Source organism: Lytechinus pictus, chromosome 16 (genome assembly GCF_037042905.1).
Source record: "Lytechinus pictus isolate F3 Inbred chromosome 16, Lp3.0, whole genome shotgun sequence".
Classification (NCBI taxonomy): domain Eukaryota; kingdom Metazoa; phylum Echinodermata; class Echinoidea; order Temnopleuroida; family Toxopneustidae; genus Lytechinus; species Lytechinus pictus.
The window spans coordinates 22,388,854-22,416,542 of NC_087260.1; the positions used below are offsets into that span (position 1 = coordinate 22,388,854).

The following is a 27,689-nucleotide window of genomic DNA, read 5'->3' on the forward strand; positions in this document are numbered from 1 at the left end:
CATTATTGGCGGAAGCTGGATCCGCCCCTGATGTGGAGTGTAGGCCTATTATAAAAAATGATGTTGATCATTTGTATGTGTTGAAAATGAGAAGGGAAAATTGAACTAGACTTTTGTCAAGACCCTCGGTGTTGCTTTAAGTGTCAACCAGGGTCTGTTTTTGCAGACTATAGCATGATGAGTTGGTGAGGCGTGGTTTGCATATTGGCCACCCGGTACAACACTAAGGCCATACCCCTCATTGCGTGATGTCACTCATAGCGACCGAAAACGCTGTGTTGCCAAGTCTCTTGGACACACAATAACAACCGGTGATTTGCGTGCAAAGTGAATGGAGTGTGTATAACACATGCGAAAAATAAGTGAAGAAAAGAAAAATCAGTCACTCAGATCAGCCGCAGCTAGTGGAACAAGGCGAAAGGAGAGAATAACACAGCGCTGGACAAGTTTTAATAGCTAATTTAAGTGACATTAAGTCATAAAATGTCGTTACCATTTTTACCAGGAAATTCCTTCAACCCCAGGGTAAGTTTCATAGACAGAGGAAAACGAAGTGCTGACTGAATTTTGTGGCAGTGCAGCTCCAGCTAGACTCCCTACCGTAGAGTCCAGTGGGGCAGCGCCAATGGCCCAATTTGATTTTGAGAATGAGATGAGTGCCGATGATGGCGATGGTGATGTTGAATGTGTTTTGATTAATCATGCCCGGCATCATGGAGATTGAATTTTGGCGAACTGAAATGAAACTTAATATATGGGACTGGGTACACTCACAAGTCACAGTATCACAGCTAAACTGAGATTAATAAATGGGAAAAAATCCAGTGCCCAGTAAGGAAAGAGTTCTAAACAGTAAACTATTATTATTTGGCCGGCAAGACTTCCAAATGTCCCCTCCGATCGGATTACGGTCCCCTCCAGGCTCCACTAAAAAAGTAAACTAAAATTGAAAAAAAAATATGGAGAAGCCAGAAGGTTTATCAAGATTAAGAATTATCTGACAGAGATTTAGGAAGGAAAAGTTAGATACAAATTACCGGTAGGCCTACCTCAAGCAATGTTCGTGCAGGCTCCACTCCTCTTCACTACAGTCAGTACAGGCAGCTACACTAGTCACTACGCTCCACCTACCCGAACATCAAGATCCAAAACTCGCTCTGAATCTGATACTCCCGAGCACTCAGTCACATGTATTGCGAGGTTTACTATTACCTCGCACCATGAGCCGCGTTTGGCAGTGAATTTCTAACTAGTGGGTTGCACGTGCTGAGATCCCACTTCTGCCTCTGGTGTACAACACACGACTTCTAGTTCTATGGCTTGATTTTTCTGTGCGCGGCGGCATGTAATGAACCCTGGCCTTGGGTGACTCCCGAGTGGCAAAGTTGGGGAAAAATTGCACATTTTTTGTAAAAATCCTACACCGAAACTTGCTTAAAAAGAATAAGAAGCTTAATTTCTTACTTCTCATCCTAATTCAACTCCAATTAGTCCAAATCCATTCCCCGGTTAGCCTCAAAATTTGTGATTTAGAGCCAACATCGAGTTCCTCACGGCTCACAGGTATAAATAATTCGCTGCCGATTTCAAAACATTGCATGCGCGAGGGTCTAGCTCAGAACATCTATGTATTTCAGGTGTAAATTTTGTTGTCGTTGAGTATCTTCTTTTATTAGAATCGCACAGATATTCGTGTACGCAGACGAGGGCTTTGCCTTTGGGGCACCTTACCATAATAATTAATAGATCCACCTCAAAACAGGCCCAAATAAATAAAAAATGGACATCATGCACCCACCTCAATTTTATCGATGTTTTTTCACAGGATCCCTATCATCAAAAAGTAGTATTCAGGAGCTTGACCCTGAAAAAAAAAAAATAGTGCGGCATCCATTCTCTCCCATTCAAAATTGCACACAAAATGGTAAACTTGTACTTGAACGAATTCCAAGTTAGAACTGAAGTTAATGATCAGAAGATCTGCCCACGGCAGCTCACCAGTTTGCATGTTTTTGGTTGCTAACTTCAGTCCAAGAGGTGGGTGCATGGTTTCCATTTTTTTTCAGTATTTTGGGCGGGTGTTTTGAGGTACATTTCCGGTACTCTGCGTCACAAAAATCAATTTGTGTGACTGCTGGCGTTGAGCCTACCTGGGTTAACATTAGGTTAGCTGAAATCTGTCTGTTTGGAGGAATTTCTAAACAAGACGTACATGTAATTAACACAGACAATTTTTAAATACTAAGAGTAGATACTAGGAGTAAATCTACAGGGACAGGGACGGATTTGATTTTAGTCATTTTAGAACAATATCACTGAAGTTCAATCATTTAACATTTATGGGGACAATCTCACACATTTGTTGAATGAGTCAACAATTGACATTCTCTAAAAATACGGTATAGAATCTAGATATATAAGTCTTGAGCCAACAAAAACAAAGTGTCCAATCATGGTATTTAATTTTTGTATCTCATTTTCCTCTCCCATATTTTGTCAGTTGGGGAAAGATAAATTCCACAAGTCGCAGCACTTCGACTACAGTAATGAAGTACCCATGATGGTCGGAGAACACAAGCCAGGCATCGGAGGTGACAAACGACTTGGACAGAAGCTCAAGCCTGAGACAAGCAGCATACCCCAGGGCCAAGGCAACTCATCTCCGTCCTGGGTGGCCTTTGACAAGCAGGTTCTGCACTTTGACGCCTTCTTCCAGGAGGCTGTTCATGAGATGAGGCAACAGTATCGCATCAGGAAGTGCAAGATCTATTTCTATCTTGAGGACGATTCCATTCAGGTCATCGAACCTCTGGTTGAAAACAGCGGTATCCCACAAGGTATGTGATTAATGATAATAATAAGGTGCTTATAATGTAATACTGGTATTTCTATGTGCAGAATTTCCAGTACTTGGTACTTGGTATGATGTTCCACCGAAATACTCCAAGAAGAGTTTTAACTGGAGGTGTACACATCTACTAGTTAATTACTGGAATCAACAATAAAAATGTAATCAATTAACCTCTTATTCATAGGAATCAAATCGATAATGAAATATCCAGATATACAGAAAAGAGAATTATTGCGAATACCTACTTCTCCATTTAGGCCAACAAGAGCTTACATACAAAGTGGCAAAATCTAATTATAAAGAAGGATAGGTTTTAAGGAAGGGTTGTAATAAAAAACGTTTTTTATTAAAAAAAACAAATAAAACGTTTTTTATTGTTTTAAAACGTTTTAAATCGTTTTAAAACGTTTTTTTTTCAACGAATGATGCAATTTTCTATAAATCAATTAAACTATACACTAAATACAGTATGATTTAAGCTCTTGATGTTTTAAATAAGAGATGACCACAATTTTGTTAATGAATTTCCAACAGAAAAGTTCTTATTTTTCCCAAAATTACTAAATCATGGAAATTGAATGCCTACAAAAAAAAATTTGTTGATATTTTATTCCTAATACATGTACATATACATGTAGTCCTGAGGTATATTAAGTCTTGTCAATGGGGGGGGGGGGGCAAGAAGAATTTGCACAATGGAAGAAATTGACGTACATGGGGTTCAAAGCTTAATTTCATTACAGTTGCTTTATTTCATTTGAATCAATTATACCAATTTTAGTGCATGAAATACAAATTCTATTAAAATCCATAAATAAAGCCCTTAAACTACTTATTTTTTAATTCAGGAATTCTGATCAAGTGTATATTTAAAAAAAATCAGTATAGAATGTTTTTTAACCCTAAAAAGACTGGGGGGGGGGGCTGATTCAGCACCCCTCGTCATTTTTTCGCGATAAGTTTGGACAATACATGGGGTTTCAAAGCTTAATTTCATAACTGGTAAATCAATATGCTTTATTTCATTTTTCGCGATAAATCCGCTGTGCATTTTTCTCCGCGTCACTCAAATTGTTCTTTTCCGAGTCTCACGCAACTTTTGGGACCCCCTGGTATGGGGTTCCGAAATTACGCAACATTTTGTAAGTGCATGCAGACCCAAAATTGCTCAAAAACGTGAATTCGTGTACGAATCCAATGCAAATAATGTTTTTAGCCAAAATTCATAAATGTGTCATTAGTTTTCCTTTTACCAATGAAAATCAATTAATTTCACCTTGTTTATGGTCAAAATATAGCCCCTTACTATTTCCATTGAAAAAATAAAATACATAAAAAATAAATGTGATGTTGGATTTTTTTTAAGAACATTTGATCACATTCATATAAAGAGTTTGTGAACCAAAAATGAGCATTTCACTTTTTCAGGGGCATTATTTAGATAATTAGAGCAAACTTCTGATCTTACACATAAATTAGCAATGAGATTTATGCACAATTTGATTTATAGTTTTTTTTAGATTATGCCATGGGTAATGCATGTGCCAATTTTCGTTGTGATCCCGCGATCGACGACCCAGGTCATAAGCCCCCCCCCCCCCAGTCTTCTAGGAAACGAAATAGCCCAGTCTATTTAAGTTACTGGTAATGTTTTGTTTTAACTTTTTACTTTTCTAATGTGCAGATTTTTAAACCTTTTTTTATTAGTAATAGAAATTTTTGGCAATAATTTTAAAATCATAAACAATAAGTAAAATAATGATACAGATACAAATTTTGGCAAGAACTCACATTGGGTTTATACATGAAATCCCGTTTTTGAGCAATTCGGGATCTGATAATATGCAATTGTGGTGTATATCATAACTGCATACCCATGCATGCATCCCCAAAAGGCATGGCCCTGTCGTGATTATGGATTTATAATAGAAATTTTTAGGGGCCATTAATGTCTCCTGGAATTGTTAGGGTTAAGGTTTGCTAGCTGATTATCTAATACTGTTTAAAGTACCTTTCTTCATCTTTACGAAGCACAAAGTTTTACCTGCTTTTGTGTGTATGGTGTATCTCAAGAGTATGATGTCAGGCTTACAGTCATCTGTAAAATATTATTGTGCTTGTGCAACACTTCCATTTCATTCAAGTACTTCTATTACATGTACATGTATTTAAGCTCATTTTAAAGTGTTTCTTTCCCTGTCCAAAAAGTGAGCACAACACTCAGATATGTTTGTTAAAATGAGAATAATCTTAATATGGATTGATGTGCACAATTGAACAGGGAGAAGAGGAACATGACAAAGCAATGGAGAAAGAAAGAATGAAGGGGGAAAGAGAAAGAGGAGAAAAGGAGTGGTGTTGAAAAAGAGTTTTAGTTAGTTAGAAGAAAATAATACTAATAACAGTATAAAAAAACAGCATTCATCTAAAATTACATCCAGGCAAATTGTTTTAAAACACGTTTTTTTTGTAAAAAAAACGGGTGTTTTAAAACGCGTTTTAAAACATGTTTTAAAACACACCGTTTAAAACGCGCCAACCCTGGGAAGGTTGTTAGATGTTATTTGGCATTATTAATGTTTCAGACAATTTGAATCATGATTAATTTAATGCAACTTACGGTCATATTGGATATGGTGCATTCCAGAGATAAATTTCTTGTATAGAAATGTCTAAGTTTGATTAATTGAATATTTAGACAAAGGATGTGATGTCATGTTTTCCAAGAAGTCACTAGCACTTGCTCAGTTCATGGCATGTGATTGTCTAAGCTCTATTGTTTATTCCAGGAACCTTAATCAGACGGCATCGTATCCCCCTTCCACCTCCAAATGATGACCAGTTCTACACAGTCAATAATTTCAATGTCGATCAGGAAATAACACTTTACGGGCGAACATTCAAGATCACAGGATGCGATCAGTTCACTTACAACTTCCTCAAGAAACTTGGAGTTCGCATCAAGGCTCCTGTGGAAACACCAGCTGATCCGTATACCAATGTTAGGAAAGGCGTAAGTAGCAGAATTCTTAAAGGTCAAGTCCACTCCAGAAAAATGTTGATTTGAATAAATAGAGAAAAACCAACTCAATGCTGAAAATTTAATCAAAATCGGATGTAAAAGAAGAGAGTTATGAAATTTTAAAGTTTCGCTCAATTTTCACAAATCATTGATATGCACAACTTAGTGACATGCAAATGAGACATTCAACGTTCCTCATTAGTTCTTTTGTTTCTTATAATTTGAATTACGGAATACGATATTTAATTTTTACAGATTTGACAATGAGGACCAACTTTACTGAACCATAGTATTAAACAATGCTAATTCCGCATGTTCAGGGAGGAAATAATCGTTTCACTTGACATGTCTTACAAACAAATCTTGTGAAAAATAGGAATTGGATGGGTACTCTAAGATCCGTTTTACTTTTGCTAATTTGAGGGACTTGATTTGTCATTTTTCTGTTTCAAACATCTGGCCTTTTTAAAAATTATCCATTATGTATTGTGTTTTGTAAGTTCATTGGGGATAGAGATTTGGCATTATTATTACTCATTATCTAGAGGTTGCTATATCTGCTTTATCCATGGATTAACTTTACCAAATTGTGATTATCATATGGGATGCATAGCACCATATACAACAACTTGTGTATGGGATTTTGCCAATTTTGTCAAAGTACCAGATGAGAATTTTCATAATTTCACATCCTAATTGAGGGATTTAATGACCGACCCCTTCTACAACATCATTTTTTAGCAATAATAGTTCCAATAAAGACCATGTTAGCTGTAGTTGTTATTTTTATTCAAAATTGAAAGCCAATATGTATACTTGTATAATGTTGTGTGGCTGCATTGATTTTTTGTATGTTACAGATGGATGAATCTCAACAGCCACTGCGACCATACGAAAAGGTTGACACACTCAAGCAGTTCCTTGATCACGACCGTCACGTACTGCGCTTCTTGTGCGTCTGGGACGATCGTGACAACATGTTTGGTGACCTCAGGGAGTTCTACCTGCACTACTTCCTGGCAGATGACACTATCGAGATCAAGGAGATCATCCAGCCCAACTCTGGCCGCGACAAGACTCCCATGTTCTTGAGGAGAGGGCGCCTGTCGAAGGTATCCCCAGAAGGCCTGAGACAACCTGGTGAGATCACTGGCAGGACCGTACTCAATGTCTTCGGACCTACCGGCCATGGAGGAAGATATATACTTGACAGTCTGAAGGTTAGTTTCACAGCTAGTCGTGCCGTAACATTTCCCCTGGCTACAATTGTTCTCTCCACTCCTATGATGTCTCAATACTATGATAAATATTGCTTGGCTTGGTCGATCAATCGTGCCTAAACAAGGTTTTATTGTGAGAATGGATCACCCATGTTAGCCATTTCCATTGCATATTTTACTTAATGACCTGTTTCTTTTGATTGTACTAGTCAAGCAATTTTTTAAAAAACTCTGCCCTTATTTTTCACAACCTTCAGACTGGGGCTGTCCACTCTGAATTCTACATGGACCATGATCTGACAATAGGGAGTACCATCAACGCCAACGGGCGTTGGTTGACCCTGGCGGACTGTGATGATTTCACCAAGGAGTACTACACAAGGAAATATGGAGTCAGTAAGTACATGTACCATTTGATAGGAAATTTGGAGGGCATAAGGCAAGTACTCCTTTGCAGTGGGCCTTCATTTTTACATAATAATCAACATAAATATCATTGAAAAGATTGTGACAGCTCACAGCATATTTTTTTTCGCTGTACACATTGCTTGATATTCCCTTCAATTCTTTATAGGCTTTACGCATATGACGTCATAATCTTGTAGTGCCCTCCAAGGCTCCATCAGAGGGTATAGGAATACACGTAAACGGAGTTTTCAGAGATGTGGCAGGTGCAGATCACCAACGCATGCAAGGCATTGAATTCAGCCTTTTAGATGGCGGCTCAGTGACATCAATGCTTAACCCTAACTAGGCCGGGCTTTTTTGGCTGTTTTGTGGCCGGGGGGGGGGGTTGATTCAACCCCCCCCCCCTGAGATCTCGGCCGCCGATCGTGTGAGCGCCGCAAAAATTTGCACGCTGGTAGTGTGCAATGTAATCTACAAGGCTGTATGGTAAAATTTTCCAAAATAATGAGATTTTATTTTATATGAATTAATTATGCTAATTTATGCATAAATCATACTTTGCTCTAATTCACTAAATAAAGCTCCTAGAATGCTAATTTTTGGTAAAAATATTCTTTGTAGCATTCTTAACAATGGCAATTCAAAAAAACTTCGGTTTGGAAATCAATTTCTTATGTATTTTATTGTTTTATGAATTTCTTATGTATTTGTTTTGTTTTTCAACCTTTTGTTTTTCTTTGTTTTTTTCACCAGATTTATTGCACAACCTTTTTGAAGCATAATTATGCTAAAATCAATTGCTTTCAGCTGTTTAAAGTAAAAATAATAATATCTTTATGAATAAGATGAGAAAACTCAATTTGCATTGACTTTGTACACAAAATCACGTTTTGGAACAATTTTTGGTCTGACATGCACTTACAAAATGTTGCGTAATTTCGGAACCGCGTACCCGGGCATCGTAAGTTTGGTCTCAAAAGATGCGCGAGACTTAAAAGTATAAACTCTGTGAGTGGCGCGGTCAAAAAATTTCGCGCGGGGGAATGATCGCAGAAAATGTTGAGGGGGGTTGATTCAACCCCCCCCCCCCCCCCGGCCATTATTTAAGGCTTAAGGTCTATTCTCAATCACAGCGGACTGTAGTCTGTAAATTATAGGAATGCTCCTCACAGTAATTGTTTTTTTGCCTGACCCTTAATTCAACATTATATTTAAATCTCCATCTCAATTGCAGCAAGTCTAATGATGCAATATATAAATCATATATTATTATTATTTTTATTATTATAACCTATATGAATGCTCCTCACTGTAATTGTTTCGCCTTGCCCATAACTTAAAATGCCCTTTGAATCACTATTCTCAATCACAGATGACTACAGTGCAGTGAACTATAGGAATGCTCCTGCAGGGGGGAGCAAGCGGGAGTGGCCACCATACACCGGCTTCGGCTCCGAAGAAGATTCCCTCTGCTCCTGCATGGGACTCCTGCCAAAGCCTCCACGTCGGGACTTCATCAAGTTCATGGAGAAAGACAGGTATAAACATGTGATATACGCTTTGCTCAGTCAGCACTTACGCCAACCGCACACACTTTGTGATAAGATTGCACTAAGACCCAATCGTAAAAGTTGCCGATCGTATCTCAGTGCAATCGCATCCCAGGCCAGCGCACACATTACGACAGCTCTGCAACGCGCTGCATCTCCATGCCACCTCCTCTTTTTCTTGTATGTCGTCTGTACTGCATCAGCTCAGTAAACTGGTGGTGATGTCAACGGATAGGACAAATCTGAGGCTGAAATTATAAAAAATGCAGGAGAATTGTAGGAAGATATGATATATTAAAGGACTTAAATTTGCATCTATTTTTATTGAGTCGATTGCTGAATTTAGGGGGCTATTCAAATCATTTGACAGGCTATTTGTTTCTCTCGCAAGAAGCGATTATATGGTATAAATGCTGATATTATTTATTTTGTTAAATGTGGAATATTGATTTTTGAAATATTCTTTTATAGTTTTTTAGGTAAATCTTAGGGGTGACTGTAGAAAAGATGGTTGCCCCAAAGTGTGCCATTTGGCAAATTTTAGGGGTGATTTGGATTGTAAGGAGGCTGAAATTGCCGTTTCCCTCATGTATTTTCCTATGCCGTTAAAAACACAACCAAACTAATGAATTGATTGCTATTGTTACAGACATGGATTGGATAGCAACGTTCTTCGATTTGTTGCCCGTCTCGACACGACCAAACCAATCGATGTCGACCGTCGTTTCATCATCTCATACTTCCTGTCTGATGACACCATCGCAGTCTTTGAGCCACCTGAAAGGAATTCTGGTAAGCAAGGGAAAAATTATCATGAAATAATCTTTCAAGTGGTCAAAAAGGGCTTCTGAGAGAAAAATCATCAAACTCTCCTTAGATGTATGAATTTTGTTTATATTATTAAGTATTTACTGAAAATTTAAACACGTCAACAAATATAATAACAAAGAAAGAAAAGTACAACCATGCACACCAATTTAAAAATCTAGGCATTATAGAAGAAAAATAAAAAGTCAAACCTTCATTCATGAAAATGTGCAGAAAGTTTACCTGTGTTTTTTTAAAGATTCTGTATTATAATTTTTTTCATAATGGGCTAATGTACATGACTAACCAATATTTCAATATTTGATAAATTTGTGGAGGAACAAGATTTTGAACCAATTAAAGAAATATTGAAAATGTATTGATTTTACTGATAACTAAAATATTTGATGCTCTAAGACTAAAATATTTATTTCTTGTATTGATTATGAATGTGGTAAGATCTATCTACTTAATCAAATTCCTTTTATTGAAGTTTAATCCATCCACATGTGACATCTTTTCCCAAATCATTGTTTCGATCAATCCTAGTATTACCTCTTTGTTACATATTTATTTAAAATAAACTTACTAACAACCTCTTCCCAAAAAAACTACTGGAGAAAACATTTATCTTGTTGCAAATTATGTACACATTTATCATTTATATAAATGTGAAAGTAATAACTTACAGTGGCAACCTAATCCCCAGGAATCATTGGGAGTAAACATATTCTGTTCGACTCATTTTATGTATGTGGACATGAAAATAAAAACGGGCAATCTCATCCCCATGCAGGAATCATCGGAGGCAAGTTCCTCGAGCGTGGCCGCGTCAAGAAGCCTAACCAGCCGCGGTTTGCAACAAAGCACTCTGAGTATTTCATGGCCAGCGACCTCTATGTTGGTAGTCGCCTCAATTTCAATAGCTACTACTTCATCCTCATCGATGCCGACGAGTACGCATTCAGATACATGGAGAAAAACGCAGATGTGGTAAGGAACGTTTACCATCTGACAAACATGGTAGATTAAATCCCATTTGGGACATAAAGTACACCAAATTTTTTATTTGTTTGAATAACTTTTGATGTAAAGCCCCATTAAATATTCAACAATTCTTAAGAAGCATACAAAAATCTACATACATTTTATCAATTTCCTTTGTTTCCCTATTTCATATTCAATGTTATGCTGTAAATTTTAAAGGAAATAATCAAACTCTTCAGATTTCCATTGCAAAGTTAATATTAAAATGTATTTTTTTCCTGTACAAATATACAAGACTGTTTTTTCCTTTATCAATCTTTATTTCAGATGAATAAACTATAGAGCAAAAGAACAGGAATATCAGAATTCTTATGTTGCACACACAAATTTTGCAACATCTGACTTCAAAAGATATTCTTCATCAATCTTTATTTCCGATCAATGAACGAAAACTCTCAATAAAGCAAAAATGCATTTCTTTAACAGAATTCCACTGAACATTTTAAGAAAAGAAATATAAGCTGATAACGGGTTCTAACGATCCAGTGAGCATGTAACTTGAATTGATGTTGACCATTTATTGTTTTTTGTTGTGATTTGCAGTTTGCGATGGCAAACATTGCTTTCATCACTGATAAGATTGGTAAAATTGCCTCTCAGCACAAGGAGCAAATCAAAGAATTCCTGAGACGCAACGATCCCAGTAATTCAGGACATCTCGAGTTTGACCTGTTCAGGTGAGTTACAATTTAACAGTGGCCATTCCCCCACACATTAAACCTATGTAGTAAACAAATTTTAGCAAAGTTAAAGCCATTTTTTTGTAGTCTTGATTGTACGGATCAGATAAAAAAATTCTTTGGGGGGCGTACCTTCTTACAACCTAGTGAACCTTACTGTCTAAATCTTCCAACATTGGATAAGCTTTAATATTGCTGTGAATGGGGATTTTCGGCGCTCTTTATTACTTTTTGGGACACTTGTTAATTTTAAAATCACCCTGAGCCTCTGTGTAATTTTTTCCCTGATGCAGATAAGTTATATTACTTGTGATTTTAGTGTTTTTGTGTGTTTTTGGCATATTATTGACATGTAAGCCAACTTATTCACATCACTCAGTTAGTTTATACAATTTTTATGAATGTTTACAGAATATTGACGTTATTTGAAGATTAATTTTTGATGATTCAGTGTTTGTGGGCATGGTGACCATATTCACAATTCCAACCATTGATTTCTTGACATCTTTAAACAGGAACCTGCTAGTCCAGCTCGGAGGGAGCCATCTATCGGAGCACGAGATCGTTGTCCTCGGCCGCTACTACAGCGACACCCAGGATGTCAAACTCAGCATGGAGACTCTAGTGTCCATCGTGCAGGAGCAGCTCAAGAAGAACAGCTTTGAGAACTTTGCCAAGCTCCTGGAAGGCTTCCTGCAGCATGACACAGACAAGTCTGGCTACCTGGACGCGGCCTTGGTCCGCAGTACCTGCAACGCATTCCACCTGCCTCTCCCTGATGATCTCCTGAGGGCACTCCTATCAAGGTAAGATCAGTGCCATATATTAGACAACCTGGGCCCCATTGCATAAACATTACCATAATGATAAATTTGCCATCCACTGGTAACTACCATGGCAACAATTATAAATACCCAATGAAAATCTAGGATTCCATGCAAGTTACCATTGCATAGCAAACCATTATGGTAACTTCTCATGCAATGGGGCCCTGGGACCTGTTGTAGGAAGGGTAGCGTTTATATGCAACTAAACAAATCAAGCATAAGTCCCTAATACGCACATTTCATTGGTTAAAAGTCGAGTTGCGTTTGATTCTGGAGTTGTGTGGATCACCACTCTTTATTCAGTTTTAGACTACTCTCAGACTATTTTACAGCAAATTTCTAAATATTTTATTTCAGTACTGTCACAACTCTTTATTGAATTTAAAAAATAGAACACCCTTTTTCTAATTTTTTCTTTTTTTTTCTCCCACACCAGACTTCAAAAGAACGAAGATGGTCTCGTCAACTACAATGCCCTTGTCACTCACTTGAACTGGTGTGACCACGCTGTGACGACTGCCCAGTACATTCAACCGCCCGCCAAGTTTGACGAATCATGGACAGGCAAGGAGGACGACCGTGTCAAGAGGGTCAACTACATGGCTCTCCTCCAGTCGGTGTTCCCAGATATGTAAATGAAAGAACTTTTTGAAAGCTTGATATCTATGAACATGGCAAAAAGAGTATCAAAGACTTTCATTCTACTGACGATCCTCTGTATTGCATGGACAAGCAACATTGGTAGATGGATTGCTGAAGACTGCTGTTATTTATGTTAAGTTTAGAATGAGAACACGATGGTCATTTCTTTGGATGGAGAAAGGATGGAATGAAATAATGTAAATTATAAAAATATAATCTGATTGCGTGGGATATTGCAACCCTATAGATTGAGGTATTCATGTCAATAAGAAAACACGTTATCAACAGCCCAACTTATACTTGTTAACTGCTCCATGTTTTAAAGGTCAAACTTGTTACTTAGTTTGATTTAAACATTTTTTCACTTTGGAAGTTTTTCTCCTTTGTCAATTTTCAACTCCTCTTGTCAAACAAGTTCAGAGTTTTACATACATGTACACTCATTGAGTTCCATGAATTTAGTTTTTCTTATCCGTCCGTCTGCAAGCCTTCATGCCTTTTTTTCTACATAGAAATTTACACCGTCCATCTATCTATGCACTTTTGATGACACGAGTTATGAAAACTTGAAATAAATTCTGATTGCATATTCTGCCTTACTACCATGCAATATATTTTGCGTCCACTATTTGCATGCTATTTCATAAGCCAGATGATAGGCCTTTGAAAGTGATATACTATTTGCCAGAGGCCTGTTGCAGAAAAGGTTCATTTGAACGCAATTGAAGATTTAGAAAAATCAAACAGATTCCCAATACGTGCCTCTGAAAATCTAGTTGCGTTTGATTTTGGAGTTGTGTTTGATCATAACTCTTTTTGCAACTGGCCCTAAATCTCAGATTATCATATTGTGTATTGAATTCTAGAGTTAAATTAATATTTTGTCTTGATATGGTACCTGTACTACATGTACCGTTGCCTATTCCAAATTTAGGTAGACTCTTCTATGGAAGATGTAAATATGTCTATATGAAGATTTTTTTCTGTGTGTATTATATGCAATTAATGGAATCTGCATCCATGATCATGTGTTAATGTATTTATTATCAGATATTGAACCAACTATTGGCTCAGCAAAACTTCAGTGTCATGTTGTATAACTTAAATCAAATCAAAATATTTCCCAAGACTATAATTCCATTCCATTGGTTGGTTGAAGTCTTTATAAAGAACCATTTATTATGAATGAACGATATCTACATGTACATGTTTTAACTATATATTATGTATATATGCAACAAATAAAGAGCATTTCAAAGACTTTAAGATATGTGTACTTTACATTATTTAATATTGTCTTGCATGAAATTCAGGCATCAATAACAATATATCAATGGCATAGTAACATCTACTTCATACATTTACATACATGTAGCTCCATCAAATCAAATCTACATAACGTTTACCACTTAAACATAAATCCAAATGTAGTGGCTAGTTATTCTAACATAAATTATAAGAAAAAATAAAAGGAAGAACACTTTTTTTGCCTGTTATGCGGTATTTTTTTAATACAAGACACTTGTAGAATTTGATACTGAATGCTGGTAATTACATGCGACCTGCATGGATGTGGTTGAAGCAGGCCTCAAGGCCATATTTTGATGGCCTTGGCCCGAGTCGCATACAAAGTCTATGGGATAAGCTTTCTCCAGCGGCCTTGCGACTCAGAAATACTAAACCCAACAACATCCCTGAAGAACTGGGGGTCGTTTCATAAAGCTGTGGTTAAGTTAAGAGCAACTTAAAGAACGAATGGTGATCCTTTCTTACGCGCAAAACCATCGCTAATGAATATACCATTCGCCATAAGAAAGGATCACCAGTCGTTCTTAAAGTCACTCTTAAATTCCAAACAGCTTTATGAAACACCCACCAGAATCCTATTACATAAAGCTTAGCGATTGATTAAACAGATCATAGGGATGATTTTATGATTGATCTTTTCCCAAAATCAATCCAACCAATCGTATAAATCAGCCCCTTTGATCAATCACGAAACCTCATGTTATAGGGCTCCGAGAACGAAAACAATGTACAGAAAAAAATCAATTCCCTTTGCAATACTGTGTGCTGCATGGTTCTTTCATAACAGTTGTTTAACTTGGACTATCATTACACCTTCTAAATTCGAAATCAACCAACGTTACAAAAATCATTAATTTGAAACTGAAAATAGTAACTTTCTAAATCAAATTGCCAATTCATTTTGAGCTATATTATCTATTTTCTACTTTTTCGAACTATGAAAGAGGGTAGAACAATATAATTTGATAAGTGAAAGGTGATTGAATTAGACTTTAGGAATTTTTTTTTATATGTTCCTCTGTACGGGTTGTAAAATATTGTGATAAACACCATATCTGAAATGTGAAAGGGGGATATATTCCTCAAGTTGTGTGTTGTGATTTAATAACAATTGAACAGCTTTGAATTGGGAAATCATCAATATAATTGGGCAAAAAGGAGGCTATGAAAATAAAATTGTAAATACTAATACACTATCCATGTAGCCTGTGTATTTCAAATATTCTAGAAACCCCATAAAGTGCTCTACATTTTACATCTTTTAAAGGTAAAGTCCTAACCCTAACCCTATGGTTAGATATTTTTATAGTCCAGGATAAGTGAATCAATATAATTACATTTTTGCAGACATACAAAATATTCATATTCTATTCATCCCTAGAGTGAGTTTGTTAAATGATACATCCTTGCCCCAAAAAGTGTTAATGTTAAAAGGATAAACGTGGGTCAGCTGCTCGACTGCAGATAACAATGGATGTATTAATGTGCAACCGCTGTTTCTAATGATCGTAGGACTTATGAAGTGATTTTACCAACTGACTGCTGAAGTTTGAAATTACCATAGGCTTTCAACCTGGAAGACTTGATTTAAGTAGGTGAGGAGTTAAGCAGCTCCAAGTTCACATCTCTGAATTGATGACTGCAGCTGTCAGTGATATCGAACCATGAAATAAAAACAGAAAATTCTTCAGACAAGCTTAAACGTTATGAGTGTTTGGGCGATGGACTCATGGTCGTCCTTTCAGCATACTAAGGATATGATTTTTGGTGATTCTTTATTTTACAGGGCAGGATTTTCAGAGATATAACTTTGAATAGTCCCTTTAATTGTGATTGACGATGACATTCCTCATTCCTCTTGAGTGACTTCATGGGGTGGTTTCCACTGCCTAAGCTTCTCCAGAACGCTATCAACCTCCTCCTTTCTCTCCAACAGGCCTAGTCTGAAGTTTTCAATTCTCTCATTCTCAGCAGTCAGCATTGACCTGCATGGAGAAAGAAAAATGGCATTCAGTTGCCTGGGTGGGATAAGAAACAATTTCATTTCTTGGCTCTTGCTTTATTCCTCTCTCTAAAGCTTAAACCACCTCCCCCATCTCTCCTCTATTTTTATTATTATTTTTGAAATCCCCCCATCCCTCTTTCTTTATGTCTATAAATCTTATTCGAACCCATCATCTCCCCCCTCCCTCTATTCTTCCATCTCTCCTGGGGGGGGGGGGGGCATATGCCGCATTGCCATCAGGTGGACACAAAAGCACTTCAAAAAGATTTTCACAAACATCAGGAAAAACGGATATACATTTCAACCCAGCCTATGTGAGTATACATTATATCACCCTATCATTAAACTCAGGTAGGGGGAACCGAAAAGTATACGTTGAGGTCGAATGATGATTACTTGTATAAGGGTTCATTTTGAAAGTCCATGTGCAAGTATTAATTGTATTCACCTTCTAATGACAGAACCCCCCCCCCCTTTTCCCCGGGCTTCTCTCCCTAGATCCCTTTCTTATCATGTTATTTTTATATATTTTTTAAAAATATATACCAACACTTACATAACTTCTCTCTGCACACTTGCTGACAATCCTTGCTCTTCCTGTCTTGCTTTGGTTTGTTTGAGTGACTCTTGCAGCTCTGAAATGTGCTGTTTCTTCTTTTCACTTTCCGTCTTTACAGCTACCACTTAAAGACAAAATTCAAGACAAAATAACTTTCAACATGCAATCCCTAAAGCAAATGAAATAGTGCCACTCTTCATCAAAATCAAATCAGAGCTGGCAGCCTAATTGGAACAAAAGTCCCACCATTCTCTCTGAAAAATCCTATTTTGGCCCAATTAACGTAGGGGCAAGTGACATGTAAGTTTTTAAGAACATGTAAATGAAGGAAAGAAACAACCAAACTGAACATGAGTCTATTAAAACATGACAATTGAAGGAACTTGTGCAAATATTAGGTTGATTTCTGTAAAACATTGCAATCGAAACAGTTATGAAAGTGATAAAATGAAATAACTGGCATTCACATGCAAGAAATTTGTGTTCCTGAGCCCACAACTTCATGAAAATTAGAGATAATTGTTTTTTCAACACTTATGAAGACAAAGCGGTAAACATGTACATGTAGATAAAGTGGCATTTTATCCTAATATCTTATATTTACCTTCTTTATCAAGTTCTTGTGCCTTCTGTTTCATTAGCTCAATTTCATTCAAGAGAGACTCATCTGTCTGGAAAATCAAAAATAGATTTTAATTAAAACAAGTGGAATGCCTCTGGCCGTCTCACCTGCATCACGCGATTCAATATAGCAGCAGTGCTGATTTTGAAAACTACTATAACTCGCACAAGATGTTCAGTGATACTTGGTTACTCTTATTTCCACGTTTTATGAACTAGACCAATACACTTATAGAGATATGATGGCAATTCAACAAATTCCCCCAACGTGGCCAAAGTTCTTTGACCTTACATGACCTTTGACCTTGATCATGTGACCTGAAACTCGCACAGGATGTTCAGTGATACTTGATTACTATTATGTCCAAGTTTTATGAACTAGACCAACACACTTTCAAATTTATGGCTGTAATTCAACAAATACCCCAATTTGGCCAAAGTTCATTGACCCTAAATGACCTTTGACCTTGATCATGTGACCTGAAACTTGCACAGGATGTTCAGTAATACTTGATTACTATTATGTCCAAGTTTCATGAATCAGATCCATAAACTTTCAAAGTTATGATGGTAATTCAACAGATACCCCCCAATTCGGCCAAAGTTCATTGACCCTAAATGACCTTTGACCTTGGTCATGTGATGTGAAACTCATGCAGGATGTTCAGTGATACTTGATTAACCTTATGTATAAGTTTCATGAACTAGGTCCATATATTTTCTAAGTTATGATGACATTTCAAAAACTTAACCTTAGGTTAAGATTTTGATGTTGATTCCCCCAACATGGTCTAAGTTCATTGACCCTAAATGACCTTTGACCTTGGTCATGTGACATGAAACTCAGGCAGGATGTTCAGTAATACTTGATTAACCTTATGGCCAAGTTTCATGAACTAGGTCCATATACTTTCTAAGTTATGCTGTCATTTCAAAAACTTAACCTCAGGTTAAGATTTGGTGTTGACGCCGCCGCCGCCGTCGCCGTCGGAAAAGCGGCGCCTATAGTCTCACTCTGCTATGCAGGTGAGACAAAAATAGAGTAAAATTATAAATCAGATTTTTGAAAGGATTAATTGCAATATGCAGAAGTCTAAAATAGGATGAAGTTTTCTATAATCGGTTATTAATCACAAAATGCAAAGTTAATTTCATTCAGGCGACCCCCCCATGATGATTAATAGTCTTGTCATGAAATTGATGAAGTTAACCCAAGACCTCTTCTTTATGGAGCGTCAGTTACAACTCATTCAAAAAGTATAAATTATTTCAACTCTACAGTGAAATACGCACAAAATGATTATTTGGAATGAGAATAGACGGATGATTCATTAGTAAATGATGTCAATCAATTCTTTGGCATGGATATTGAATCCATTAAACATGAATCATCCTTATCATGAATTCATTATACTGAATAAGGTAACTAAACTGTAGCAGTCCATACTAAAATTTATTAATTCAGTAGAGTTAAATCTTGATTTACTTTAAGATTAACAATCGTTTTCTTATGACAGTCCATGTTACTTTGGTTATTATTACAACTTTTATGAAACAGGATTAAGGAGTTATGCAGGTTACTTTTTTCGTTGTTTGCTATTATGATATCTTTAACAATTCACCTTTGAAAATTTAAACAAGAGTGGGTGGAAAACTTAGAGATGAGGAATAACTTCCAAAATGAGATTTTATTTGTGCAAACATCATGTTTAAAGAAAAGAAAGCAAGGCGAACTATCTTACATAGAAATGTCTTGAGCGATGAAACTTGTCAGCCATTTGTGAAAGATGTTCTTCAAAGTCCTCTCTATGAGATAAGAAAAAAAAAAGCCATGATGCATATAATCGCTAGGTGAACGTTTTGATTAGTTATCCGATTTAAGAAATCAATTTATGTATTAGGGAGAAAATCTGCTTTTTTTTTTAAAAGCCAAATTGCAACTTTTCAAATTCACCAATATGGCAAAAGCAAGTGGCACATGCGTCTACAAGGTAAACTGGCCATTGGTCTACAACTACTTTGTCTACTGTCCAGATGATCTAATAACAATTTGTCTACAACCAGTTTGCTTAATAAACTTTTGGTCTAAGGCCACTAATTCTATATTGTTAGATGTACTGTTTATGAATAATATATTAATTTGACAAAGTACAAAATAGTAAGCAAAGTGGAAATTAGAACATTGTGGTATTAGACTAAGTTGGTACTAGGTCGAGTGTAGTGTAGACAAAACAGCAATTTACTAAATGGGTTTGTGTACGTGACACTAGACTGTCTGAGACACTGGCGGATTCAGGGGGGGGGGCAAAGCCAGCCCATGCACCCCCCCCCCCTTTGAGAGGCACAATCAAAATTTGTAATGTCAAAATTCCATTAAAAAAGAAGTGTGCCCCCTTTTGAAAGTAAAGACCTTTTTTTGGTCAAACGTTTTCGTGGATGAAATCCTCTCAATTTTTGGTTAAAGGGGAATCCAACCCAAATAAAAAATTGTTTTTATAAGGAAAAGAAAAATCAGACAAGTTGATAGGTGAAAGTTTGAACAATATTGGAAAAACAACAAGAAAGTTATGAATTTTTAAAAGTTGTAAATATTGGTAATCACTCTACCCATGGAGACTTCAAATTGGCCGCATATAGGATGTCATAGTGATGTAAGGCAAGGACTACTCTTCCATGTACTCCAATACATATTGTGACTAAAATGTCATTTTTCCCAAAAGTTTTATTTCAAATTATATTTTTCTTTCATGAGGACATAAAACAATATACTACCTGTGTTATATTTAGATTACTGCCCCAGGGGGATGGGTATTTAGGAGAAAACCACAAATCCCTGATAATAAAGTACATGGCCTATGGGAAAGTTGTCCTTGCCCCTTGTCATAATTTACTTACCCAGTTGCCAATTTGAAATCTACATAGTATTAGTGATCTCAATTTTAAAGCAGCTTTAACTTTCTTGTTGCTTGTCCGATTTCTTTCAAACTTTCACCATTCTGTTTAATTTATTTTTCTCCTTCCCAACACAACATTTTATGGCCAAGGCTGGATTCCCCTTTAAAGCCCCCCCCCCTTTTTTTTGCTTTGTCAATTTTTTCCTCAGGAAAATGCCCCCCCCTTTAAAGCGATCCTAGATCTGCCCCTGGTCTTCGCTTGTAGACCAAGTAAATATAAACCTTCTAAATTCACCAATATGAGATATCAAGCTATCTACCCCTGATGTGAAACTACTACTATGACCTCTGGCATAAATGAATGATGAATGCTCCTTAAAATTATAGTTGCTCTTTAAAAATTCTCCCTAGAATAAGATAAGGAGGAAGGTTTGAGGGAATGGAAGGTGGAGTGGGGGGGGGGGGGAGGGGTAGGGGATAGCAAGGAGGAGAGGGGAAATGGGATGGTAGAGTATTGAGGGGAATGTATAATTGGTAAACAGATCTCCAATAAAAAGTTTTCTACACCTTTTCATCTACACCCGATTTTGAAATACTACTACAAACCCTGACAAGATCTAAAGAATGATTTTATGGGGAAGCTGTCATTGGTAGGCACTTGTCCAATTCTTGATTTTATGAATGGAATGCTTTATATCAACAAATAAGATGAACGGAGAAAATTGCTTGATATCAACAAATAGGATGAAAGGAGAAAATGGCCAGCCAAACGTACAGTATGTCAGCATATATGCTGGCTAAAATGTCTGGTTGCAACAGCCCCCTTATTAAGTTGGTTAAAGTTAGAGTAATTACATGTCTTTGGTGTGTTGTTCCTTGGTATCCTTTATTGCCTCTTCTATGTGCTGTACTTGAGCTTGAACCATAGTGTTTGAATTCAGCTGACTGTGCGTAAATTAATAGCATTTGATTAAAAATATACAAAATTTATGAAAAATATGCAAAGAAATCATATCAATGGCTGACAAGTAAATCCACTTTCCTATAGAATGATACATGAGGGTTTCATATCTGTAGACATTAAACAAAAATTAACTTATAGAGTAATAGAAATTCACTTAACAGCAGATAATTATATAGTAATTGTAAAAATTATGAAAATTATGATAGTGATTTTGAATTGATATTAAATCTTTTTCCACATTCATGGCAAAGTTATACAAACAGTAGTACAAAGTAAAATGTGCACAAAAAATATATTATATCAATAATATTATTGAAATATTTATGAATATAACAGTAAATACAGTGGTAAAGATTTATGGTAATAATTATGACAGTGATTTTGAACTGAATTGAATAAAATTATTCCCACATTTATGAAAATAAACAAATATTTAGCAAAATGATTTAAAAAAAATGGTGCAGCATGTAGAGCAACATACATTTTAAACTACATATTCCACAATATTGCACTGAATGAACAGATCACGTTAAATTCATTAGTCTTTTTTAACAAGTCTTGAACAATATTGATAGCAGTCCAGAATGCATTCATTAATCTTCTCTACTTACCCATCTAATTCAGTCTGAGATTGGAAAACTTTATGTTGTGCTATCTTCAAGGTCTCGCTTAACTTTGAGATTTTCTCTTCCAACTGGTTATGCTTTGCAGCAGCTTTATTAGTCATAAAGGAGAACAAGAAAAAATTAGATACTTCCAAAATAAATAAGATATCATTCTTTTCCCATTATACAAATATGAACTGTACAATATTGAATTAAAAAAAACTTGAACCTTGTGAGAATTTTTTTATTTTGTTTCTCATGATTACTTAATTTTATACACTTCATTTATTTCCCCATGGGTATTATGACTTTATGATCAATACTTCAAGATATACTTAAAATTTTATACACCAAATGACAGGCATGATCAAACAATTCCAATTAAGTGTCCTATGTTTGAAACTATATGATACATTCAATTAAACCCCTCACTTGTTTATGCATTATCATTTTAATCTATGTGTTGCTCCAGGAATGTTTTTGTGTATTAACTTAATTCACTACACAAACGATCATAGATCTAGTGGTATTTTTTTTCTTCAAATAAATAGTGACCTAAAGATATCCTTGATTTTGGCAGTGCTGATTTCCAGGCTTTAATATAAATTGAAATTATGAAGTAACACAAAAAATACTCACAGCTCTCAAATTTTTTAGTCAAGGCTTTCCGTTTGCTCCTCACCTCCCGCAGTTTCTGTTCATTCCTTGCTTTCTCTGATCCAGAAAGAGAAAAAGAGCATTAATATCCATACAATCTAGTCACTCATGAAATTGATTACAATTTCATCATGGTGTGACCAATATCCCAGGCCATATGATAGTATAAATACTGTGCAAACAGTATTTCAGGTGTAGGTATCTGCATGAATGATTCTATCAAAGAAGACTTGCAACCATAAAATTTCCATCCGCAGTATAGAAGACAGATATTCATTAAAAACTCAGAGTCAACCGGGGAAAAGTGTTTAATCTCGGGCATTTCTTGCAAAACCAAAGGGCACAATGCACCCCCTTTCATGGAAATCCATGAAGTGTGTGTATGAATGACTTCAAAGTTAGGACACTTTTTTCAGACTCTTATTTGACAGGCTGTAATTTTTTCTAAGGTGCATATTTGTTTGCTTTTATTTTAATTTTGAAACACTTATTCCTTTAGAATATAAGAACCAATAACAAATGCACTTGTGGAATATTAAAGAATTCATCTTTAATCTTCAGTTCATTAGTCAAGTTAGAATTCTAGATCCATAACCATGAAAGACTGGCCCACATCCATCCCCTTCATTTACAGGTAGAGCCTAGAAGATCTAGTACAAACTCAAACTAAAACATTCACTTCAGTCTCTGTTTTGTAATTTCTAAATCTAACGTGAAAATGTTAACCAAAACTTAGGAATCAGCCTCAGTCATCTGATGTTACTAACTAGGGACTTTTTAGGGTTGTAACGTTTAATAGTACAAGAGTCAAAGTAACTTAGATCTAAATTCTAACTGTATTGAACGAGCAAACAGTTTAATTTCAGCCAATTTTAAATCAGGGCAAGGCCAAGGCCAGGGCCTCACTCTGTAAGTTACAGCTCACTCATCACTGCCCTCTGCCTGGCCTCAGGCTCAGCCTCTCAGGCTCAGTGCCCGGGGGGGGGGGGGTCACTCTCCACATGACCTGCTACGCACCCGCGTCCAGAAAAAATGTCGAAAAGGGTCCCGTTTCAGGCACTCGGGCGGCGTCAACGTCTTTGGCAAAAAGGGTTGCATTTCAGCACCATTCGCTTGTAAATTGCCAATAAGGGTAGCCTTTTCTTTCTCTCTTCACGCCGTTTAGGGTTGCTAATTTGGTTATGAAAATTACGTCATTTAGGGGTGCAAATTTGAGGAGACCCGGGAGCAGACATAAGCCATAAACACCATGAAAGGTGATTTTAAGGGATACAAAATAGACCTCCCACATGCCGGCGCGGCCTGCGCAGCACTTATGTTATGAGAGCATGGACCTTATAGCTAGTCTCTTACACCTGGCTCTATCCTACTAGGCAGCAAGCGTTACCCACAACATTAATCAATAATTGATTTTTAGTTTACGCCACTTACATGTAGGGTATCAAATTATGGGATTTCCCTGTTCACGCCACTTAGGGTGGCTTTTCTCATGGGTTACGCCGTTTAGGGTTGCAAATTTAGTTAATGTACTGTAGTTACGCCGTTTAGGGTGCATTTCTGAGGTTGTCGGACACGGGGGTGGGTAGCAGTCCAGGCATTGTGGAGAGTGACCCCCCGGGGCTCAGTGTCACTGTCAAGTATCAGTGATTCAGTCAGCTCAATTAGGAATAGGAGTCGAGTCAAGCCTCATTTTTTCCATTCAATTCAGCTTCAACACATGTTTCCATCAAAGGTCTTTTTTCCTTATAATTTAACGTTACATATAGATCTAGATCTAATTATCCACACGTTCAGCTCAAAATCAAATGCATGCAGTCACACTCACACGCACAGGTCATCAACACGAAGCTCAACCGATGGAAAAGCCGCCCGGCCCGCCGCCCGGAATGGGACAGGGAGACGAGTACGGTACCGTACCGCCTCGCTTCAGTAGTTCACAATCTAACGAAGATATCAAATTTAAACAATTAACCCACGAGATACAGGATACTGGTATATATTTCTTAAAATAATATACATTCATTACCTTGTTGAAGTTCATTGATGCTTTTAGTAAGAACCTCCATATGAAATGCATTTCCAGCCATTTCTTCCTCACTCTCTCGCTCACAGTTCTTCCACCGACCATTAGATATACCGTTGATATCGATCATAAATATCGTCCATATTTTTTATTCAATACCGGTATTTATTTCTCTGTTTATTTATTCATTTATTTATGTATGTATTTACTTATTTATTTATTTATTTATTTATTTAATTCTTTATTTATTTATTTATCTTTTTTTTATTTTATTTATACATTTATTTCCTGGCAAAGGAATACGAGACATTACAATGCAAGAAAATCAAAATACCCATCGACCGATGGCCAAGGTCAAGGATAGGCAAAACGACACTATGAAAATTGCTAAGTGCATTATAACCATAGAGATGTATACTAATTATTAGTATATATCTCTATGATTATAACTAACAATGTGTTGAGGGGGCGGTGGCAGGGGACAACCGCCCCCAATGATTTTTTAAGTAGTCTAGTTAAATGAGGGTTGAGACAAAAGAGGAAAGATAAATGACATAAGAAAAAAAAAGAAAATTGAGTGGTCTGGGCATGTAACTCTTTAATATATCCGTATTGTATTAATATGACGTGCACATTAAGACGACCCTGCACTGGCGTCCCCCTATCAAAACATCCTAGTGGCGCCAGCACAGACCTACACTTCATGTAAATGTTGCAATCTAAATAATGTGTTGATTCCCATGACTATTCGAGAAAAGGGACACTTAATTCCCGAAAGGTCGGGTCCAGTTTACCCGATGTTTTACGAAAATTATAGCAAAATTATCGACTGGGTAAACTGGACACAGGCACTGGCGTTTCGGGGATTTAGGTAATATTATACAAATAATGCATGCAGCCGAGTGCGTTAGTGGAAATGCAGAGCACGCGAGGTTTCTTTAGATAGGAGTCGCACTGTGCACGAGCCGCTTGCGGCGAGTGCCCATGTGCTCCATCTGAAGAAACCGAGCTTTCTCTGCATTTACTTTTACGCACGACAGAGCAAGTGCATTATTTGTTTTATAAAATAGCAACACAGAAACAATTTTTTAAAAAGTTACAGTACAGATTTGTTGGACTTAACCGCACTGGTTTGCTCGAGCGTGCAATGTCAATTTTCGTTGCACACCTTTTGCACTACCGTGCAGTGCACAAAAAAAGTTGGATGTCATGTGACGCGTATTGACCAATCGCGATGCTTGAAATAATACAGCTATTTTATAAAACCCTTTTCTCGAATGGTCGGGTGTATACGCGATTGCCGGACCCGAGGCGATAATCGGATGTAATGGCACAAGCCCTTTAGTAAGGGGTTGAGGACATTTTCGGCAGTATAAAAAACACAGTTGGACCTTCTGAGAATCATTCCAACTGTACACTCTTAAAATGTTGGGCAACAATAGGCCTACCGTCCACTGTGTTGGGTAATGTATGTTGGTAAAAAAATATATATATTCTGGGCAATTATTATCCAATTGAGCAAATTTATTACCCAATTATTATTTTTTGATACCCAATTTGGGCAGATTTTAACCAACAGCTGTCGGTGTGGACAGTATGTTACCCAGGGTTGGTTAAAATTTGGGCATTTTTTGCCCAACTATTTTAGAGTGTATATGAAAAGAAGTGAACAGCCACTCACTCACGAAACTCGAACACACCCTCGATCTCTCTCCTCCCCCTCTCTCCCCCTCCTGCGATCTTATGATCTAGCTCTCTGAGATCTCTTCTCCTTTCTCTCACTATGACTCCCCTGACTGTCCTCTTTCTATTATCTATCGTCAACCACACTGGCGGATCCAGGGTAGGGGGGCAAAGCCGGCCCGTACCCCCCCCCCCTTTGAGAGGCACAATGGAAATTATTAATGTAAAAATGCCTTTAAAATAGAAGTGTGCCCCCTTTTGAAAGTGAAGACCTTTTTTTTGCTTGTCAAACTTTTACGTGGACGAAATGTCCTTAAATTTTGGTTACTCCCCCTTTTTTTGTTGGGGGGGGGGGGGGGGGGGGGACTTGTAAAAATTTCTCCTCGGAAAATGTGCCCCTCCCCATTTAGAAAATCCTGGATCCGCCCCAGGTAAACCATCTCACCATATTCAATCAACTTTCTCGGTCCCTCTGGGTTCCATGCTTTCGAAATTCAGCATTAATTAAGAAAATGTATTTACACTGTCTTGTTTAAACAAAATATGCAACTAGAAACAATGTATACATTTTTTGTCAATAGTTTAATGATTCTTTGTTAGGTGGTTTTATAATTCTGTGTTTATTTAATGATCATTATACCTCTGTAGAAGTTTCAAGGTTCACATTTTATATGACCATTAATTCTGTAATTGTGTAAATGGATGACTTGAACATGGAACTTACACAGTTGTTTTATTTCCGTTGACCAAACAAGAGCCATGTGTCCTTAGAACCGACAACCACGATTTACATGGTTTCTGTAATAACTGTGAATTTGGCGTAGAAGGGTATTCATAACAACTAGCATTGCACAATATTCTCCAATGCCATTGATCATCTGAGTTTCCATTCCATGCTTTCGGAGTCAGCATTAATTTAGAAAATATAAAATAGGCTCCCATTCATTTGTCATACATCTGTAGCCTACTCAGTGGAGACAAAACCAACATAATTACGTCTGGATGTCACTTGTTTTATTTTCTGCTATGATTCATCTTTGGTTATGATCAACAATTAAAAAAAGGCATGCCACCTCTCCTTCAAAAAGGGGGGGAGAAAAAAAGGAAGGGGCAATAGGGTGAAATAAATATAATTTTCTTTTTCAAATATTCTGCACATATTTTGTTGAGTAAAATACTGCTCTTTTATCGAGAAATATTTTTACACAACCTGTGTTGTGTCACGTTTTACCCAACAACAACTATGTTCTCTTTTTACCCAACATAAATACAACAAATTTTACATTCCCATTGTGTCAAATATTCTGCACATTGGT

At 36.8% G+C, this 27,689-nt stretch overlaps 2 protein-coding genes across 3 annotated transcripts in view; one reads left to right on the forward strand and one right to left on the reverse strand.

The window, feature by feature from the left end:
- Positions 1 to 296: 296 nt before the first annotated feature.
- Positions 297 to 14,320, forward strand: LOC129279588 (EF-hand domain-containing family member C2-like). Its single transcript, XM_064111530.1, has 11 exons — positions 297 to 525; positions 2,501 to 2,837; positions 5,641 to 5,864; positions 6,734 to 7,093; positions 7,351 to 7,489; positions 8,874 to 9,039; positions 9,701 to 9,843; positions 10,655 to 10,851; positions 11,449 to 11,582; positions 12,101 to 12,391; positions 12,849 to 14,320. The coding sequence occupies exons 1-11, from the start codon at positions 484 to 486 to the stop codon at positions 13,045 to 13,047; spliced, it is 2,232 nt and encodes a 743-aa protein (XP_063967600.1). The 5' UTR covers positions 297 to 483; the 3' UTR covers positions 13,048 to 14,320.
- Positions 14,208 to 27,689, reverse strand: part of LOC129279617 (uncharacterized) — a 28,562-nt gene continuing 15,080 nt past the window's right edge. Inside the window, exons 1-8 of one of the 2 annotated variants that reach the window (XM_064111532.1) lie at positions 24,694 to 24,765; positions 22,650 to 22,724; positions 22,017 to 22,119; positions 21,297 to 21,386; positions 19,290 to 19,353; positions 17,531 to 17,597; positions 16,924 to 17,050; positions 14,208 to 16,347 (exon numbers count right to left, since the gene is read on the reverse strand). In XM_064111532.1, the coding sequence (XP_063967602.1) occupies positions 16,212 to 16,347; positions 16,924 to 17,050; positions 17,531 to 17,597; positions 19,290 to 19,353; positions 21,297 to 21,386; positions 22,017 to 22,119; positions 22,650 to 22,724; positions 24,694 to 24,754 (723 nt within the window). In that variant the 5' untranslated portion in view covers positions 24,755 to 24,765 and the 3' untranslated portion in view covers positions 14,208 to 16,211. Of the gene's footprint in view, positions 16,348 to 16,923; positions 17,051 to 17,530; positions 17,598 to 19,289; positions 19,354 to 21,296; positions 21,387 to 22,016; positions 22,120 to 22,649; positions 22,725 to 24,693; positions 24,766 to 27,689 lie in introns of those variants that run through there. The other variant, XM_064111531.1, reaches the window with a different exon arrangement.

Excerpts from the sequence above, each read along its gene's own strand:
- LOC129279588 (XM_064111530.1), top strand. The coding sequence starts at position 484 with ATGTCGTTACCATTTTTACCAGGAAATTCCTTCAACCCCAGG. Across the intron at positions 7,094-7,350 it reads ATATACTTGACAGTCTGAAG|ACTGGGGCTGTCCACTCTGA; the intron begins GTTAGTTTCACA and ends CACAACCTTCAG. Across the intron at positions 7,490-8,873 it reads CACAAGGAAATATGGAGTCA|ATGACTACAGTGCAGTGAAC; the intron begins GTAAGTACATGT and ends TCTCAATCACAG.